Source organism: Anolis carolinensis, chromosome 5 (genome assembly GCF_035594765.1).
Source record: "Anolis carolinensis isolate JA03-04 chromosome 5, rAnoCar3.1.pri, whole genome shotgun sequence".
NCBI classification, from domain to species: domain Eukaryota; kingdom Metazoa; phylum Chordata; class Lepidosauria; order Squamata; family Dactyloidae; genus Anolis; species Anolis carolinensis.
The window spans coordinates 24,356,195-24,377,979 of NC_085845.1; the positions used below are offsets into that span (position 1 = coordinate 24,356,195).

General features: G+C 37.6%; 1 protein-coding gene across 2 annotated transcripts; it reads right to left on the reverse strand.

Moving 5' to 3' along the window:
- Positions 1-4,834: 4,834 nt before the first annotated feature.
- Positions 4,835-21,508, reverse strand: eif4e (eukaryotic translation initiation factor 4E). Of its 2 annotated transcripts, none has more exons than XM_003225527.3 (7): positions 21,354-21,508; positions 17,004-17,110; positions 13,035-13,130; positions 12,281-12,344; positions 11,249-11,362; positions 7,807-7,946; positions 4,835-6,060 (listed from the first exon to the last, which is right to left on the reverse strand). In XM_003225527.3, the coding sequence occupies exons 1-7, from the start codon at positions 21,369-21,371 to the stop codon at positions 5,946-5,948; spliced, it is 654 nt and encodes a 217-aa protein (XP_003225575.1). In that variant the 5' UTR covers positions 21,372-21,508; the 3' UTR covers positions 4,835-5,945. The 2 variants fall into 2 exon arrangements, with proteins under 2 accessions (XP_003225575.1, XP_062838354.1); XM_062982284.1 differs by lacking the exon at positions 21,354-21,508 and adding an exon at positions 18,588-19,372.
- Positions 21,509-21,785: the final 277 nt, after the last annotated feature.

The following is a 21,785-nucleotide window of genomic DNA, read 5'->3' on the forward strand; positions in this document are numbered from 1 at the left end:
ATAGACACCAATTTCCATGGATGCTCAAGACCCATTGTATACAATGGTGTAATAAAATAGTGTCTCTTATATGAAATAGCAAAAACAAGGTTTGCTTATGAGATTTAAAAAAATATTTTGAAGACTGGAAGGCTGATTCTGCTGATATGGAGGGCCAATTATATACACACAATGAGTGCATGCTCTCTCTCTCTCTCCAGATATATGATGGCCAATCTATTTATATGGCTTTTTCTTTTAACACACATACTCTGGCACGATCAAACATTTCTGTTCAAGAACCCCACCATAACTTAAACATCTGCTGGCCTGACTCACTCCCAGCAACAGCTGCAGAAGAAAGGAGGGGTCTCTTTGCCAGGAAAATGCCAGTTGCAAACTGCTGTGCAGCTGATGGCATTTTGACAAGTTCCCCTGGACTTTGTCCACATCCAGCTTCAGCTGCCAAAAGTTTTCCCAATCATCTTCACAACTCCATTACTTTCCCCCTTTTTTTTTGCAACACAAATTTGACTTGCTGATGGCAGCTTTACAAGTAGGTTGTTAGCCTGACTTTAAACACCAGCCATCAGGCCATATGTGTAGCATTATCTATCATAGTATTGTTTTAGTAAGATTTATTCAGAGGTGGTTTGCTATGGCCATTCCCAAATACTCATAGTGTTACTTATCCAAGGTTACTCAGTGGATAAACGGGAATTGAAATTCTGGCCTCCGAGTCCTACTGCAATATTAAAACCATTACAACACACTGATGACTCCAGGCAAAATCCAAAAGCACAAGTTAAAGTACGGGCTAAGTTAAGCTTTCCAGATATTGGACTGTAGTTCCCACCATTGACTGTGCTACACAGTAGTTAGAGGTTGCCATACTTTATCCATCTGTCTTATTTGAGTGTCTGCAAAGTCATCTCATTCTTTCTGGAAACTGATCTGAGGCAGAGATCACAACTTTGTCCAACTTTCCAGTTCTTCCTCTTCCCTCATCTCCTTTGTGACATCTTGCTCATATTTGCACCCTTTGGGTTACCCTAATGATAGTATATCATCAGAATTTTAAGGAATGAATTACTGGAGACTGCTCTTCAGTAGATCTTGTTCCCAAGAACAATTTTGCAGCTTTACTGGCAAAACGAAAGCTATGCATGAAGTCTGACGGAATCTGCCTCTTCCATCCCCATTTCAAAGTTTTGTAGGAGCTAAGAGGGGATATTAACCTCCCTCTAGTAATTTCCTTCAGCCAATATATCCTTCCAAGCTATTACTAGACCAAGAGCAGGAGAGAGAAAAAAGACCAGCTGCAAATACTTAGGCCTTTTGATTGCTGCATGGCTTACAGAAGCTTTAAAGGAGAAATTTAGAGCCTGTACATGACATAGCAGGGAAAATGTTAAATCAGCCATCTTCTACTGTTACTGCATCACTCAGAACAGTTCTTACAGCTAGACAAAATGAGACTGGATGATAGACCTGAAGTAGATTTGTTGCAGCCCTTGACATGACTTTCAAAATAATAACATGCTTTCAGCTTGAGTCACGTAGCTGAAAAATACAGTGGTATCTCCTTCTGTGCAAGCATTCTGATAAGAGAGATCTTGTATCACACATGGAAAACATGCATTCAGAGCCATAGTTTCCCGTTTGGCGGACAGGATGTTCACTATTGGTAATTCCTTGCTTGCCCCATTACACTCATCTGGCACCAGTATTCTTCCCCACCCCCAGGTTTAAGTATTTGCCACACATCTGAGAAACTCATTGGGTGCAAAGGAGAAAGATGATACCTCCAGGACAAAATAACGCCGAACTATGTAATTAAGAATCTTGGGATTTATAATGTTTCAGAAGTCTACTTACATGATCCCTGCAGTGGCCTTTATGCCTTGTTGTGACACTTCAGGAGGATATTCGGTTTCAATGAGGCTTTTTGCTTGTATGCAGTATTGAAAGTGCAACATTTCTGCTTTGTGTGCTTTATAAAAATCATTTTATTTAACTGTACACACCTAAAACACCTGATTTAAGTCAATGTTTCATTATAACGTAGCTTAGAAGAGCCATAATTAAAAATACAATTTTAAAAAATATTAGTATTCATGTTACACTAAGCTTTTCATGACAACCATTATGAATACTGTACAAGCAGTCCCCAAGTTACGAACTATGTCCTGTAGGTTTCTTCCTAAAATGAATTTATTTGTAAGTCAGAACAGGTACATTTTTAAGTGTAAGTCCAGCTAAAAATATGGATTTTAAAGCTTTGGATAGCACAGGGAAGGGTGTGGCGTTTGTTTTGTTGTCTGTGCCCGTTCAGCAGATTTCACCATACTTTCTGCCCCTGTGAGATTTAAATTTTGAAAAATTTGGCTTGTTGTGGAAACAAGGATTAGAGATAAAGCTTTAGTAATGACATCTTTTCCCCATAATAACCCTTTCAGGAGTGAGTTTCCCTTTCTACAGGTAGATTTCTCTCACTTGTTATCTCACCCCCGTCTGTAACTATGAATTGTTTGTAAGTTGGATGTTAGTAACTCAGGGACTGCCTGTAGTTCTAATTGTAAAAACACTCATCTTTCTATTTTATAGCACCATTAGATTATTGTAGACACAGCATTTATTTTAAAATGTGATTTTAATCAGCTACCTCTGAACCTTTTTCTCCTCAAACATGTCTTTCGAGGAACTGCTAAGAACAAAAAAACAAACAAACATAAAAATACGCTTTTCCATTTCTTCCCAACATTTCACTATATTGTCTGAACACTGTCTGATCATCCTTTTGATGCAGGAAAATAATTTTCTTGACGTTCTTAATCAACCTTGTTAGGATGATAAGGAGCTTATAGCCTGCTTTTCCTTCACAGGGGTGATACTGACAAGAGCAAATATTTTGTTGGAAAATATATGCTCTATTGCCAGCCTAGGCAATAGCAAGTGCAACAGCATGTAAACGCACTTATTTCCCAAAGATTTTCTAATTTTTCATCACAATAGCTGTTTCTATTTTTCTATGAGGCCTGCCTTTTTCAATAGAAATATACTAGGAAAGCACAAGAAATTAATGTATCAACATCCCAATGACAAGGCTACATTTGGCTATTATCTACTCCTCTCACTTTCATGTACAATGCTGCCCTACTCGTGAAACAGATTTGCCAGAATGATGGTGAATGTTTCACATAGGCACCTCAAGAGTTTCATAATTGTTAAAGATGTTAGCTTGAAATGGATATGGGTAGGAAGTGCATACAATAAGCAATCCTGACCAAGCAACTCAATGATGCAATTTTTAACCTTATCCCAATGGGAACTGTCTTGCAAGGTGATATAAAACACCTGTGCCAACTCTTGAGAGTTAAGAAAATCAAGCAGATTGGTACTATAATGGAAGGGGCCTGTAAGTGTGCCACCCTTGCAGTCCAATCCAAATTAGAAACAACTGCTAATCAACATTGCATACCTCTCTCTAATACTGTTTATAGATATTTCTACACTCTGTATCACGTTTACTAGCAATGACAGTAGTCAACTTACTAAGAAAGCTCTACAATGATTTATGAAGCATTCTGAAGTAACAAAATATGGAAGTAAAACATATTAATACAAACATTTACAGCAGTGAATACATCCATATTTCTACATTTGTACCAATACTTTGGAAGTCTAAGTGAAAGGTGAAACAATCTCCAACTAGGTTCTATAATATACAAAAACTGTGTCAAAAGACAGCATAAAGACAATAGCAAGCCATGGCTGTCACCTCTTTTTTATCACTCAACCAAAATCCGGTAGGCACAATATTTCAATGCTTAATTAAACATATTACACTGGTCATTTGCAAGACTATGAATTCAAAATGGTTTTGCATAAACCAGAATAAAGAAAAATATCAGTTTTGACAGAGCAATGTCAGATAAGATCTCATTGATCAGTTATTTTGATGTCTTCAACTGAATTAGAAGTACTACAGACTGCATTCACCTTAATACAAGGACTATTCCATTTATTGTTGAGGGAGGGGGGAATTTACTGTAAAAATATAGTTTCAGTGTTCATATAAAAAGCTATTTGGGTTCATGCTCTATAGCCTGCAGGAACCAAAGTATAAAGCTAACAATCTGGCCAAAACCTTTTACTGAGACATTTAATGTTGATGTAAAAGGGTGTGTGGAGGGTTCTACAAGTGAACAGAAGTACGCTCTTCTTGGTGGCAACTTTCAAAACCAAACTTTCAGATTCAGGCCATCTTAAAATCTCTTCTGGGATTAATTGGATTCTACCATTCAACTGAATTAGGGCCACTCTGTCCAGTTATATCATTGTAGTGTGCCTTCAAAGTTGTTTCTGACTTTTGGCGATCCTAATGCAAGCCTATCACGGGATTTTCTTGGCAAGATTTGCTCAAAGAGGGTTTGCTATTACCCTCCTCTAAGAAAATGTGACTTGCCCAAAGATGAGCAGGGATTTGAACCCTGCTTCTTGTAGTCCAGCGCTCAAAGCACTACACAACACTGGCTTTTAACCCACATACTTTGGCTTTGGACATGCTAATTTTCCAGGAGACTGCCTTTAAATGGCTACTTAAATTAACCTGCTAGAATCCGGGCAAAAATTTACAAGGACAGAAAGTCTGTGATTCTGCAAGCTAAATGCACAACCAACTCATTTTCTTCACATACAAATTTCAGTAGTTCTAAATTTGATAACGTAATGGTAGGCCAGTTTCTAATTATGCCATTCAATTTCTTAATAGTCTGACCAGGCAACAATAAGACACACTGAACATTTAAGTGAACATATTAATTTAAGATATAATCACAGTAATGAGATTCCATTTGAAGATAATGCTATCTAAGATTTATTAAAATTAGCACAGCCTGAATTCATCTGTAGATTAAGACTTAACTGCTTCTGGAAGATACACTACAACAGAAGCCACAACAGAGACTTTCTTGTCAGGAGTAGTACAAAACACATCAGTGTAATGAAATAAAAGGACAAAATCTACTTGTCTAAAAGACAATTCACTGTACACATTTTATTTACAGTTTTGTACACTGTCTTAATATGAATGGGACTGCTTTTCTATTTGAGCCGCTCTTAAACCAAAGCAAAATATAACCTAAGGAATACAAAGTGTTAAAATACAGCATAAGATACAAAAAACAGGAATACTATTTCTAGTAAGGAATGTAATTATGGTGTTACATTTTTTAAAAATCCACAATTATCTTCAGGAAATCACACAAACATATCACTGATTTGACTTGAAATGCATGAAACTTGTAGCAAAGCTTTGATGTTACAAAATAATTACCAAAGAATGCACAAAATTAATGTTTATTAAATCTTTTGTCATATTCCCAGATCCTTCACCAATGTTACATGAGCAAGAACTGAAATCAGAATATCACTAATGTTATCAGAAAGGGAAACAAATAAATTAAATCTAGCAGCCATCAGCATTCCGTTACAGCAATGACAATGCTGTATAAAGAAAGATTTGCTAGAAAAATGTATGCATCATACTTTTCTTCCAAACCAACAAAACATGTTATTGCATACAATGCAAAGATGAAAAAAAAAGTAGCAGTTTATTCCCCTGTAGAAATGGCACTGTTTTCAGGTATTCTTTCCATATAATAATTACTCTCCTAAGAAGCATCACAGAGTGGGCTGGGAGACCTTTCATAGATTCAGGGGGCAAATGTTGTACTGAAATTCTCTGATTGATGAATAAAAGTTACTTCAGCCAAAAAAATGGGAAGAGAGAAAAAAAAAACAGACGTACAAGACAAAAGCAAATAAGACTCACAAATTTAGCAACATTTAGATGGAAATCAGAATTAAATGCAGTCCACTCTGCTTTTATAGAGGCTTTGGTTCAGCTCCCAAATCTCGATTGCTTGACGCAGTCTCCTATGAAATACTCTGAAGGTGTCTTCTTAAACAACAAACCTATTTTTAGTGGTGGAACCGCTTTTAGTAGCTGTGTCAGCATGGGACTGATAACCAATCACTATCTTTGGAGGAAGTCCTAACCTTTCCTTGTATACTCTCCTGGGGGCGAAAAACACACAAAAAAACCCATTAATTTAAGCAGCATTTTTCTGAGGAAAACAGTAGCACACTATGTTCATAAACAGGCATTCATATACATTTTAAAAATATTATCGTTACTGATACAACCTAATCTAAATAACCAACATCACATGCTGAATTACATCATCTTATTTTTTAGCCTATTATCAATCCTTTCCTGTCATATATAATAGATACAGGCAAAAAAATCTTATTTGCTTGGATGCAATCCTAAAATTCTGTACTGCAAAAACCTACACTTCAAATTAGAGATTTCTGAACACAGGAACTTGTTTAATATATCACAAGTAAATAGAAATCCTAGTCATTCCACACAAAAGCCACAGTCCTGGATATCTAAGGACGAACTAGGAAGTTGTTCTCTTGCTAATAAACAGCCAAAAGTCAGAAATCCTTCCTGATCTCACAGAAATCAGTCAGTGCCCACCAGATCAGACCTAACTTTGGCTCTCCCTTGCTTTATAAAAATCATAACGATACATGGTCCATAAAATACTCATATCCAAACTAAAAACACAAACTCTTAATATAATTTTATATTTTGGCTAGGGTATTTAACAAGAAAGGCAGGAAGTATTTGTTGGCAAAAAGAGGATAGAATACCGCCCCTTGAACAGTTATGTAAAAGGGAAAATATTTAGTGAGCAGAGGTATTTAGACAGGTTTGGGAAAAAAAACCTCATTTTTTGCAGACCTATCAGCATATCATCTTCTCTGCTCTCGTCCTTCTTATATATTTTGTATATGTAGGTTTAATGTGAGTCCAAAAAATTAAAGACGGCTGCCTTTGGCAATGTATGCTTGTTCAATAGACAAACCACAGCTATAACACAGCACTGTACTAAATACTTAATTTTTAACAGGGTTTCGGGAAGTAGACACTGAAAAATGTGTTACAGTAAAAACATCAAGTTTCTGGTCAACTGTTTTCACAATAGGATTTTTAAAATACTGCTTTTACAATGGGATTTTAAAAGGAAAAGTTAGCAGTATGCTTAAAATAGCATGCAGCTCCAAGCCTAACAGTGCAATACTATATACAAAACTATCAGCAAGAGGTTCCACTGTGTTCAGCAAGAAATTCTACTTGCGTTTCAGATAAGCATTCTTGGACTTGTAGCCAAATAGTATCTGATTCCTGACAACTATGATATTTAGCTTAGAGTTTATTAGTGAATCAAACATTTCATTTCAGCATAATGAAGACAGTTTAATGGCTTGACAACTGTTTATCATACACTTTCCATGAAAATAATGACAGCTAATGTACAAGTCCAGAAGTGGACCATTACTGTATGCAAGGCAAATTAATTTCTTTATAGTTCTGAATAGCATCCCTAGAAAAAATATTATTCTAAAATCAATTGGAATGTAAGATTATGGTGTGGGAATTGAATGAAATAGCTTGTGGCTAATTTTTTAAAAAACTTTATGTCATGGCTGTTTTTGGGGGGGGGGATACAAACCCAAGACTTGCTGCAGTTTGTTCCCATCATGATTTATTATGACATCAGAACTAATTGTGTGAAGGTCGCACTAAAGGCCACAATATGGAATACCAGGTGCTATAAGCTATATTATGAAAAAGGCAATGGCAAACGACCTCTATATGTTCTATGCCTAAGAAAACTCTGTGAAACTAAAGAGCTGATAGATGGCCTGAAGAGACATACTTTTACTGTGTAACTAATTAATATGACTTACCCTATATGTGTAACAGCATCCCTGTTTTCACATTCAGTAGTCCATATTGCTATTTTATCGCCCTTAGCTCTAACATTAACAACAGCGCCACATACATCATCACTGTAGTCATCAAAGGACTCTCCAATAAGGCACAGCAGCTATAAAAGTGGGGAAAAAAGTAAACAAGTGAAATTAAGCAAGCAGAAGCAAGTTATTACTACGTAATGGAGAGGCTTAACTCTGCTTTTTCGGTTACTATTTCTTATCCACTACAAAAAGTTCCTGCTTCTAATAGCTGCTTCCTTAACTACTTAGAACGACCAATCTAAAGCAAGGATTCAGTACCAAATTACAAACCTCTCAGGGGCTTGTATGTGACAAAGCTTTCTTCCACAAAACGTTTGACCCCAGTAAGTACAGATCAAAATTAACACCATGAATTGGTCTCATGGAGGATTGTAAGTTTAGGAGGAAGGTGTGTCAATTCAGGTAGTACTTTACTCATGTATACTGTTTGGTTACTCATGTATACTGTCTACGGTGAGAGCTGTACATACATTACTTGGGCTGGGCTGGGAAATTGCATAATTAGAGTCTCTGCGTGATTGATCTTTGTATAGGGTTCACACAAATTGAAACCGTTTTATAGTTACCCCTTTAAAATTCCTTTATCTCAACCAAAGTCCCATAATTTGTAAATACATTCTCTAAACTGTGACAGAGGACAAATAATGTTTCTCCAACTGGAGGGGTAGAAGAGATTTTTGTCTGGAAGACCGAGTATCACCATTGCTCTTTCTGCCTCATTGTGAGAGGCGAAGGTAAAGCAAATACATCAAACACAAGGAAGGGGGTAATATTGTTTTAAATACGTATGTGTCTTCCTGTCAAAATATTTTAACAGAATCCTGCAGAATGAATTACAAATATTTAAAAATGGGTCATACAAAATTCCACAAACAAACATGTCAATTTGGATGGTACCGAGAAATCACTAAAAACCATTATGGCTTTGAACCGGATCAGAGGCTGTTCCATAAACTTGGGGCAATTGGTAGGTTCTTCCCCTTTTCCTTTCCTCTCCTAGTCTTGGAGACACCTAAACAGTGTCTGCCCCACATAACATAAAGAGCAGTGTTTATAAACCAATATCAAAGCTTTGCACAAGCCTTGCCCTTTCCTCTCGTATCTGAACATGCCCACTTTTTCCAGCACAGGTTGTGATGTTAATTGCTGTATTTTATGATGTTTTACTTTCTGGTTTTTTAACTGTTTTAATTATATTGTTTTATTTGTTATATGTTTTTAATTATGTAACTTTGAAATTCTTGTGTATTGCTGGGCTTGGTCCCCATGTAAGCTGCCCTGAGTCCCTTCTGGGAGATGGTGGCGGGTTTTAAGAATAAAGTTGTTGTTGTTGTTATTATCTTTTTTCATATACTCGGAAATGCACTCAGCGGTCATAAAAAACTTGAAAAGGAATGATCCATACAGTGGGACCTCAGCATCTGCTAAGGTTAGATGCAGAATAACAAAATCTGTGGATGCACAAATCCCATGATATATAATTGTGTAGCAAAATGGGTGTCCATTGTATAAAACGTGGAACAATTCAAATTATTGCTAGAGAGAGCCTCAGGCAAAATGGTTGGGAAGGCTACAGATGGGTATGCCTACATACAAGTGTAGTGCACAGTGCATGGCAAAATCAAGGTTTGCCTTTTGGGAATATCTTTACGTCATGGTTTATTGAATCTTTGTATGCTGAACTCATGGATACAGAAGACCTGAATTTGAATCTGGATGTCAATCGGAAGTCAGCATAATTGTCACAGGAAGAGGCTACTGGTATGTCCCTGGACAGTAGGATTCTGGACTAGCTGAAAATTTCAAGCCACCATTTAACAATCCCTGTAAGCCACATTGTATATGCATATATCTGATACATGGGCCAGGTTTAAATCCGTTTGCTCCAGCAAGAACGATAAACTGCATAAGAAATTGTTAAATCGGTTTCCAGGTCACAGCTGGCACCACGAAAAGAACCAAATGGAAACCAGAAGCATCTCTTATCTCCTAACCTGATCAGAATGGGAGATTCCCACTCTCATCAATCACCTGAACACATTCTACTCTAGAGGACCTGCATTATTTCCTTCTTGCCTTGGAGCAAATTCTGTTTCACCACAGCGTCCAACCACTGTATTAGAAATGAGACAGCTCTGGAATTTTTAAGGAACCAATGTCATTCAAATCCAAACTTCCAATGTTCAGATATTCAAAAGCAAATGTTACAAACCTAGTTGAATGGAGTATTATATTGTCAATATGGAAAGGGCTGAGCCAGCACAGTGATCCATTGCCCCATGGCCTAAAATGTCAGCTGAAATGCTCAAGGCTTCTGGAGTACAAGTAGCCATTTTCAAGGTTAAAAACCATCCCTTATTTAGGCCATTCACACACTCCAATGCCATCCAGCTAAAGACAGCAAGTACTCTATATAATTAGTTATTAAGATATAGGATTTTTTTTCCTAACAAAGTAAACAGAAAAAAATGTGAGCATATAACTTTCTTTACAGCCATTGTCTCTTACAACAGTCCTCAGATCCTTGGCTGTGCTCTAAAATATTGATGTATTTTGAGAAACAGATGAGACCACCTGATAACCATATAAGGTTTCCAAATCTTCACAACGCTTGAATGTTGCTGAGAAGAGGCTCCTCCCACATCCCTTTGTTGGGAATACCATTAGAAAGAAACCCTACTCAGCTGGATCCCAAATCAACAAAGGATCCATATATGGGCAAGCCAAGCAAAGGACAGTATTAACCGCAAGTGATAAAATTTACTATGGCTAAAGTAATCACTGTAGGCAGTGAAAATGGGTGGATTTAAGTGAATATATAGAGGTGTGTGAATAAAAACGTATAAAGAATTTTAACTCAGTCATTTCTGGGAATTGGTCCTGTGCACTGCTTACACATAACCCCTAAGGATTATTTTGCCTTCCAGTATTGCTGAACAACAACCTAAAGAATTTCTCCCTCTTGGCTATGTTCGGTAAATCACAGAGTTGAGCCCAACAGTAACTGGAGAATTGTCCTGTGCCCATCTCTTGACCATGAGAGAATCCCATCTCTATTCTATAATATGCTCATTCAGATGCAGTGTATTATGCCCTTAAGTTGTCTCCCTATTTCTTAATTGCAGTTCCTCTACCCATATCCAGAAGTGTGAGATACAGAATCAACCTTTCCTACTCAAGAACATTCCAGAATCAAATAAGCTTTAAAAGTCTCAAAGGTTTGCTGCATCAATGGATCGCCACTCCTTTTGACATACTAAGCAAGCTTTCATCAATAAATGGTACAGTTATTATGTTCACCCATTAGAATTACAGAAGAAAAACAACTCCTTTCTCACATTTGACTACTAGACAAACACCACAAAATACTCACTGTCTCTAGCCAGAAGCGATCAAGGTCACTTCGTCTCTGCTGTTTGTTTAGTGTAATAAGCCATCGTCCTCCTCGTTTATTTTTCTCATCTTCCCACATGGGCTCAATACCATCCTAAAAAAAATGAAATCTGAATATGTAACAATCTGTATGTTGAAAAATCAAGCACAGCTTAATTTAAAGTATCAGTTAGAAGTCTAATAATCCTCATAATTTCAATATATTACTCATATACATATTCAGTCCCCAAGTTACAAACATCTGACCTACAAATGACTAATAGTTAAGAATGGGGGTGAGACAACAGGAAGTGAGGAAAATCTACCCCAGGAAGGGAAATTCACCCCTGAAAGAGTTATCATGGGGAAAATGTGTCTCCACTAAAGCTTTATCACCAATCCTTGTTTCCACAAGAAAAACAGAAAGTGAGGTGAAATGTTCTGAACTGATGCACAGACAGCAAAACACCACTCTTCAATGATATCCAAAGCTAAATATATATGTACATTTAGATGGAGTTACACTTAAAAATGTACCTGTTCCAACCTACAGATTCAACTTAAGAACAAACCTACAGAACCTATCTTGTTCGTAACTTGAGGGATGGATATACCACAAAGAACTATTCTCTTCTGAATATTAGTTTATGAGCCACGGTATTGAAAAATCTTTCCAAACGTTCTGGAAGTTTGGAGACTGACTAGATTAAATAATTTCATTTAGAGAATGAAAAAGTGACACTGAGTAACAAGACGAGGCATTTAAGGTAATTGTCATACTAATTCCAAATAGCAACCTTAGTTAATCTGTGTTTAGTGTAAGTTGTCATTTAAATTTCGTATCTGTTTCAGAATTAAAGAGCTATGCTTCGGACAGGGAAGGCAACTCTGTCCAAAGCAATAGGTCAACAGTTTGCACCATGCTGTAATTTAGATACCAATTTCAGGTACTTTCTTCTGGAGTGACTGTCCCTCCCCTCCATTCCTAAACTCTGAAATGGTAAAACCCAACCAGCCAACATTCTTTACCTACCTTAAAGAGTGAATAGTCACAACCAGGCATTAAGTTACTAGAAAGCTGGATATGGTTATACAACCTGTTTGGAAAGACACAAAATACTCTTAAGGAAGTGAATTGCCGTAAACTCTATAAAGTAAAGAGATATGGAAAAAATCTAAAACAGAAGATATATGATATCATCTTAACTACTTTCTGAATATAAACACATCCCTATATTTAAAAAACTATGCTACTAAAAAAAAGGGGGGGGGGGGCTAGCCAAATCAAAAGATAGAACAGGGTGCTCCCTGGACCTGCAGCCTTTAGAGCTGCAATTTCCACAGACTACAGATCATTGCGCACAATATTACTAAATAGCAGCAATAGGGATATGAACACTGATGTGTGCATATTTACGGTTGCAATTTAATACTGAGGCATGATCCCCTGCATTTCTTCGTATCCACAAGGACCCTAAATTAAACTTTATATATTAACTTTAAAAACTGAAGTGCCAGCCCAGTTGTTTTCTCTGTTTCTCGGGGAAACCTTTTCATTCAACTTATTTAGTTCCCTCCCGTTTCCTTAAATCATTCTGAATGATGAACAGAAAAGGAGAAAAAAAAATCAAACTTCAATTTAGTTTTTAAAAATGTAATGTGAAACTTTCCACATGGTCTCCGAAACTGGTGTATATAGTTTTTTAAACAGTGATTTTAAAATGCTGCACAGTAATACACTATAAGGCAAAATATGACCTTTAGCAACTAATAATAGTGGCACTTACGCCCAAAAATCTTCAACAGTATCAAACTTTGAGATCAGACGAAGATTTGCTTGCCAGGTTTTACTTTTGTCATTTTTAAAGAACCAGAGCGCCCACCTGAAAAAAAAAATCAGTTAGGTATAGTGCAGTACCGTACAACCAATTATATATTTAAAGATGAAGACTTAAAGGCACAGAGCACTGAAGTAATCTGAAAAGGGAAAAGAAAAATCAAGGAAAGCCCCCAACTTAATTTTCAGATCTCCCAATGTGCTACTGAAATTGTATATGCCAGCACTGACAACTAGAGGAAGAAACATGACTGTCAACCTATATTTATATTTAGACATAATGACTAAGGCAAAATAGGAGAAAAGATTATAAATACCGATTCAATCTCCTTTGAGGGAGATGTTTGAAACATAGAATCTCAACATGTACTTAACAAAACATCTCTGCCACAGCTGATTTAGTGGCAAGACATGTAGGAGGTAAACTTCCATGCCTACCAATATAGATGCTGTATTGCAAATTAGCATCCCTGAGTCAAAATCAAGTGCTGCAGATACAGAGCCTGTGAGAATAGTAAAGCACTCCAGTGGGGGTGATGGATTCAAGGTGCATCTGCACTAATGAAGTATGCCAACAATTTAACTTCTATGGTTCGATGCTATCGAACCAAGGGAGCTGTAGTTTTACAAGGTCTTCTCTGCCAAAGAGAGCTGGCACTTTACCAAACTACAACATCCAGAATTTCATAGCACTGGGACATAACAGTTAAAGTGATATTAAACTGCAGTGTAGATGAGCCTCAGTCATCACCACTCCTTCCAACTAAAGAGCTGGCCTGGCTACAGATTTTAAAATGAAAGGCTTGGCATACATGGCGGCTATGGATGTGCTCCTTTGAATGAGGATACTGCTTTAGGGAAACCTTCACAGGATGCACTTAAACAAAAACATCCTACTGTGTCATGGTATCAAATAACATTATACAAATTATACACTTTCTTAAGGCATTCCTTATTACACTAATAAAACTGTATTTCTATCATTCTAAGACAACACTTTTTCCTCCCATACAAAACTCTAAAAATGGGGTGTGTCTTAGAATTACAGGTACTCTCTCTCATCTCTCTCTATATATATCTTTTTCCTGTTGGTGGTACTTAAATTAGTGTGCATCTTAAAATTGATGGCTTCTTAGGATGGAAGAAATATGGTATATATTACTTTAAGATACTCTTGGAAATGCAATACAGCACTATACGTAACACATAAACCAGCCAAATGTTAAAATAACCATGAATAATATTTATCTATGCCGGTGGTGAGGAACTGTAAGATCCATAGACTATTTTTTTTCCAAATTCGTATTATCCAGTTTCATGTCAGAAGGGACTGGAAGTCAGGACCACCCCTCTCCCCAAACTACAGGTCTAGGTGAAGAACATTTTTCTATTAAAGAAATTTCTCAGGGCATGGGCAGGTTGTGAACTTCAATAACAGCCTTGGGGACTGTAGTCTGTAGAGTTTAGCATTTTTCCATTTGAGGTAATGCTGATCTGAGTACAGAAAGGAGATCTAACTAAAAACAAGTCTGTTGGAGCCATTTTGTTAAATGACACGCACATCTTTAGTTATTTCCAGATACAACCTATCATATCTATTCAAGTCTAAAAATCTTAGTCAAAAATCAACTTTAAAAATCCTGGGTTGACTGAGTACGGTACTGTACCTTAATTTTTATCAAAAAAAAAAAAAAAAAAAGGAACCACACACTTTCCTGAGAATGGTAAAAGACAAGACCATAATAAATCTTGTCAAAATCTTAAAAGGATCACAAGTACCCTCTACTCTCTCTGTCATGGCACAGCTTCTGGCCATTCTGAATGACTAGGTAGGGAAATAAAGTGGCTAGGGGTGGCTGGCTTCAAGATGGCTTTGGTGCTTTCCCTTCTCCATAAAATGATCCATGACTTATCCACAAGTCATAATCCCTCCCCCCAAAAAACCTTGTTGACTTAACAATGAGTTAAATTTTTACATATACAGTATCTCAAAAATGTCAGTTAATTTCAACAATGCAAAAGAAGGAAGTGGTAAAAGCAAGACAGAAAATTGAATTGATGTAAGAAAAACTAAAAAGCAACATATGTTTAGTAGTTTTTTTTAACACAAACGCAAATACCATTTGTTTTCCCTTTTTCATGTATTTCAAGGGTGAGCAAGGCAGTTGCTCAAATGTAGCTGGTTTTGGTTTCTTTTGTCCCCCACTCGCTTCCTACCCTGATGTTACAAGTGTCACAATCCTGATAAATGTTGAATTCAATAAAAATTATTTTTTTTAAAAAAAGAATCATAACATCTGGGCCACATGTTCTTCATCTTGTCACTTCCCCCCCAAAATTGGGAGGTGAACATTCTAAAATATAGAATTACTGCACAATTGTGTTCTAATTCTCAAAAAGACAATTGCCAGTGCCATGCCATGCCATATTGATAATTGATAAATTCATATAAATGGCTGGGTCCATATTTAGGGCTGTGGAGGTGAACTCATGAAACCAGACTTCTCTGCTCCCTCCTATCTATGGTATACCCTCAAGGCCATCTGAACATGTTACATAGAGTTGTAAGATTCTGCTAAAGGGTGTGATGCTGACAAAAATCAAAAACTGGGTGAAAACAATTTGCAGGACTGGAACACTGATTACAAAATGTAGCTATCCCAATTTCTCAGGATACAATTTCTCCAGCATCACATCTCTTATACTAACATTGGGAGGTAAGGGGAACTAGAGGGACCATCTCTGGGGAAAGTGAATGAGGAGTATATTTCTACCAACTAATTTCCACACACTTAAATGTGGAATGGACTTAATATTCAAAGGCATCTGAGGAAGTTAAACATGGGGAGATGGATGGCTACCCATATGCTCTGCTTTTTGATAACATTTGACAAAGTACTACTGGATATTGTGCAAACTATTATCTTGCTATGATATTCAAAGAGTCAAATGGAAAACAAAGCACCTGAAGGAAAGGTTATGCATGGAATAAAATACTGAGTAAGAATTTTCCCTTATTTCTTACTAATTTGATTATGCATTAGGTTTAAAAGAATAGTATGGTAGTTAACATTTATTTGGAACTTTGCTTGATTGGTTTGAAATCTATAGTTCTCACTATAGAGATGATTTTAGCTAGTTATTTTAACCCATTTTTGTGCATGCGCACACACATATACACTAAAGGAAAAGTATTTTATTTCTTTATCTGGCGGTGGGGTACAAATAAAGTTTAAATATTTAAAAGCAATAAGCAACAGCCAGCTTGATAAAGAGATAAAGAACATTTAAAGATTTTAGTAACATTCAGGATTAAATGCTGGTGCAGAAGCCTACATAAAAAACTCCCTGGAAAGGAACCAATCTAGTACTATTTGCAAAATGGAGGATTGTTATTCAGCAGATAACTTCTTTAAAAGGAAATATTCATCAATCACAATATTGCACTTCAGAGGTTAACAATGATGCCTAACAAGCTCACAATATGAAATGAAAGGTGGGTATATTATTTACTATATTAACACAAAAATGTAGATTTGTGAGACAAGTTGAGCATCCTTTATCTGGAATTCCAAAATATGCCAAACTGTCCAATGAGATAGGGACACCTTTGCTTTCTGATGGTTCAATTATACAAATTTTGTTTCATACACCAAATCTTTAAAATTCTATCTATAAAATGACTTTCAGATTATGTGTATAAGGTGTATACGGAACATAAATGAATTTCATATTTAGACATTTGTCCCATCTCCAAGATATCTTGTTATACAGGCATTCCAAAACAGTTCTAGTTCTAAGCATTTTGGATAAGGAATGCGTAACTTGCAAATCAAATTTGCATGAAGCACAAACAATCTATGAGTGTTTTCAATTTTATAACATGCCATTATACTATTCAAGAGGACACATGCCTCACCTGTTTTGTAATGGATGCTTAATATATGGTTCAGGACTGACTACCTCCTGACTTGCTGGTGTTTCAGTTTTCTCTTCTTCTGAAGTTTGAGGATTAGAAGTGGTTTCCTACATAAATAAAATAAGTGATTATTCATAACTGTGCAAATACAACTTATTTACAACATGCTGAAAAAAATTCTCCTCGCAAAAGGAACTAACATTTCCAAATCTTTATAGCATATATAGTACTTGTTATGATTATGATCTTGTGTCAGCAGAAAGAATTCATGTGAAGGGTCAGATGATCCATACACAATCACAGATAGACAGAAAAGAGATCAAAGGATTTCAGGTGAATTTAAATAAAAATTCAGAATTCAAACTCTTTTATTAGGAATCAGGGATTTGTCTAGGTCTCTTCACATTGCTTTGGGAAGGAAGCAGCAATGTAGCATTTTCTTGTCTCTCAAGCAGACTAAAGTTGAAAATTCTGTTCCAAGTACTTGGTAATAAAATTTAAATCATCAATTTTAAAATTCTCTGAGTTAGATTACCTAGCAACTCAGTTTTATTACGTGCATCATTATTTGTAGTTACAAGATTTAATCACACTGTTCTTTAAGTAAATGATGTGTCAATGATCCACATTAAAATAATCACACCTTCAACTATGAATCCAAGCAGCAATGAAATTAGTGTTGACACATCCTTGTTAGATACCACAAGCTGAAGTCAACATTTCGTACTTACCCTATGTGTCAAGGAAATAATCAGAACAAATGTTTATATAGTCTTAAAAATAAGGCCTTTTTTATATGACTTACAGTAGAGTCTCACTTATCCAACATAAACAGGCCGGCAGAACGTTGGATAAGCGAATATGTTGGATAATAAGGAGGGATCAAGGAAAAGTCTATTAAACATCAATTTAGGTTATGATTTTACAAATAAAACACCAAAACATGTTATACAACAAATTTGACAGAAAAAGTAGTTCAATATACAGTAATGCTATGTAGTAATTATGGTATTTACGAATTTAGCACCAAAATATCACGATGTATTGAAAACATTGACTACAAAAATGCGTTGGATGTTCCAGAACGTTGGATAAGCGAGTGTTGGATAAGTGAGACTCTACTGTATTTTTCAAGAAGACATCATGGTAGTATCAGTTTCAAACTTTTAAAATACTTTATTTTTTTAATTCTAAGACACACTTTTTCCTTCATAAACATCTCTCAAAATGGGGTGGGTCTTACAATTGTAGATGTATCATCTATTTTTATTGGTTAAGGTGGTACTGAAATTACAATCAATGGTATCTTACAATTGAAGAAATACAGTAATATACCTTTGGAACAGTGAAACAATTCCTCTGAAAAAGTTAGTATAGCTGTATAGTACTGAAATTTTAAGCACTTTAGAAAATGTATTTGGTTGTTATTAGATGATCTGATGCTTTAAACTATCATTTCATGGTATAGCACAGCATGATTACATTTCTGTATCTTTCTTCTGTATAAGCATTAATGCAAATCAACAAATTACCACACTTTAAATGAAAGAAATTACAACAGGGCATTACAGAGCTAATACTTACCATTACTACATTAAATAGCCCAGAATATTTTTTAATCATGATGAGTAATAGATTATAAATTTAGTATTTTGAGGCAAGAGTCTTGTATCCACCCACACTTGCTTTATAAATTGACAAAACTGACAAAATGTGGAGTTGGTTAACACGGGGAGTACTGGAAAGCTTTAAGACTATAACTAGCAGTAATTAATCAATCCATACACTTTCTTTTATCCTTATGAAAATCCCTATGTATTCAGAAACATATGCAAACCAAGGAAAACTACGTTTTAAAACTATGCCTACTCTGCAAAATTATGATTGAAATAGAATGTGACATTTTCCTAAAGAATGTGGCAGGAAGCCATAATGAACACATGCTACAACCCAGCAACCCTCAGTGTCTATATGAATGAAACATTGCTATTTAACGCTAAAATAGCTGAAAATTCTCAGAACCCCAGCCTCCAGTTGTATATTAGGATACTTCACAGGAAAAAGAAAATGTTTTATAAGTAATAATTTAAATGACCCTTGGTTCACAAGAATGGGGCACAGCTGGAGGGTACAGCATATCTACTAAGTCTAAAATGACAGCATGCAGGCAGCTTTGGTAAAGGCCAATCTTTTTGTCAACTGTGGAAACTGGGCAGATCCAAGATACTATTCAAAAAACAGAATTTAGATTAGATCAGGAAAATCTGAATGGTCGTTTTTCACCTCAGATCCCAAAGAGTGCCCCATGGTCACAAGTATTTTACTGGAGACTGAAGGAAAAGCAAGAAGAAACCAAAATAACTGATGATGCTAAAAAAGGTGTGTGTGTGTGGGGGGGGGGGGAAGCAAGTTGATTTTTAAGATAAGGAAAAACTATCACAATCCAGGTGATGAATAGGTTTACTTAGACCACACTGAAAAGTTGGGGAAAAGACGGGAAAAATAAGAAAAGGAAGATAATGTCTCTGGATACTCTTGTACCTGGCAAGCAGAAGAAAAAGGATGTGGGGGCAAAACAACATGAAAGGACATGGAAACCCCAAAAGAAGATCTTCTTGGCCTGTAATGATGTGTTCCAATATCAATTTTATAATATATAGCGAATGGACTGGCCAGCCTTCAAACTACTGAGCATCTTAAAGTAGAAGAAAACAAATGAGAAAAGACCAGACAATCCCTAGAGGAAGTTCCCCTTTGCCAATAAGGATGTGGATTTAATATATATAGGGTGGTGAATGGTTGCCCTTCAAACAACTAGGCGTCATAAGTGGAAGAGATAGATGGTTCCTCTTTTGCATATAATAATGTGGACCACTGATATATATGTGTGTAAGAATTGTGACGGGTCGTTCCTCAAACTACTTGGTCTTTTAAGTAGAAGAAATGAGTAAAAGCCAGACAAGCCCCAGAGCAGGCTCTCCTCAGCCTATATGGATGTGGGGCTAATATCTATATCTTTATACTATAATATATGCTATATTATACTATAATATCTATATCTTTGGTTGTCCCTCAAACTATTGGGTCTTCTAAGCAGAAGAAATGAGCAAAAGCTAGACAAACACTAGGGCAGGCTCCCTACAGCCTATACCGATGTGAGGTTAATACCTTTATCTTTATACTGAACTAATGGTGAGTGGTTGGCCCTCAAACTATTTGGTCTTTTAGGCAGAAGAAACGAGCAAAAGCCAGACAAGCTCCAGAGTAGGCTGTCTTCAGCCTGTATTGATGTGGGACTAATATCTATATCTTTATACTGAAGTAATGGTGAGTGGTCATCCCTCCAACTATTGGGTATTTTATGCAGATCCCCCAACCTGTATGGATGAGGGGCTAATATCTAATCTTTATACTGAATAAATCGTGAGTGGCCGTTCCTCAAACTATTGGGTCTTCTAAGCAGAAGAACAGAAATGAACAAAAACCAGACAAGCCCCAAAGCAGGCTCCCCTCAGCCTATATGGCTATGGGGTTAATACCTTTATACTGAAGTAATGCTGAGTGGTGGCCCTTCAAACTAGCGGGCCTCTTAAATAGAAGAAAAGGGATGAGAGGTGGGAGATAGAAAAGCAAAGACATGCACTAGAGGAGACTACAGCAACATGGGCTTGTGTTAACTAATATCTGTAATATGAATGTTAAGTAGTCCCCCCTCAAAAGTAGAAATAAGGAGAAAGGCGAAGGCCTGAGAAGCTCCCTCGGCTCCAATGGAGAATGATGAGTGGTGTGGGCCTCAAAAACAAAAGGAAAGGGGGATTAGGAGGGGCAGAGATGGGCCTGGGTCGCACAGCTCCCCAATGTTAATTGATATCTAGAGCTATACTATACTTATAAGCATGGGAAGGGGTCGGCTCTCAAAGTAGGCGAGAGAAGAGATGGGCCAATCTATAGAAAGGCCATAGCGAGTGGCCTGTGAGGCCTGCCTCTCTCCTCCCCGCTCTCGCCACGCGACCCCTCCCCTCGCCGCCCCCGCCCAGGTTGTGACGCCACAATCCCTCGCGCGCTCCGATAATAAAAACCCACCCGGCCTCCTCCTCCTCACCCCCTCCCCTCCCTATTCCTTCCCGCGAAGCGCCTCGCCCCTCGCGCACGCCGGCCCCTTTCGCTTGCCGTACATGCGCGCGCCACACACTCACTCGCTCTCTCTCCTCAGGATCCTTCCCCCCTCCCACCGCCTTTCATCATTACGAGGCATGTCAAGATTTCTTTAAAGGACCCAAAACGGGTTGGGAGGGTAAAAAGTGAAAGGGGGGGAAAGCGAAGCAAAGCAACGCGGGCGAGAACACTCACCGGTTCCACCGTCGCCATCTTAGATCGCTCTGCTCGCCCAAGCGCGGAGGGGAGGGGGGAAGGAGTCAGGTTCGAAGCTGATTGGCTGCCCTGGCGTCACGTGGAGGCGGCGGCCGTTTGGGCAGTTCGGAGCGTGCGCGAGGAAGGGCCGGAAGAGAGGGCGGGAGGAGATGAGAGCGGCGCCTTCTGGGAATGGTAGTCCCGGATGGGGCTTTTTTTTTCTTCCAAAGGAACCAACCTCGCCCTCCCAACCTCCACAGGTCACGTGGGAGAGGCAGGCGGGGGCATGTCAGGCTGAGGCGGCGAGAAAGGAAGGAGGGAGGGAGGGAGGAGGCCGATGCGGCAGGGCAAGGCGGGGCCCTCTTCCGTCACGGCACCGGGGTGTCAGCATGTGTGATGCAAGGCCTGCCCCGTCCCCCAAGAGACCACCAA

Bases quoted from the DNA above. Each gene is read 5' to 3' on its own strand.
- eif4e (XM_062982284.1), bottom strand. From the start codon at position 18,626: ATGATTAAAAAATATTCTGGGCTATTTAATGTAGTAATG. The intron at 12,345-13,034 runs GTAAGTGCCACT...CTTTCCAAACAG, and splicing joins ACTGTTGAAGATTTTTGGGC to GTTGTATAACCATATCCAGC. The intron at 6,061-7,806 runs GTAAGTCATATT...TTTCGCCCCCAG, and splicing joins GATGCTGTTACACATATAGG to GAGAGTATACAAGGAAAGGT.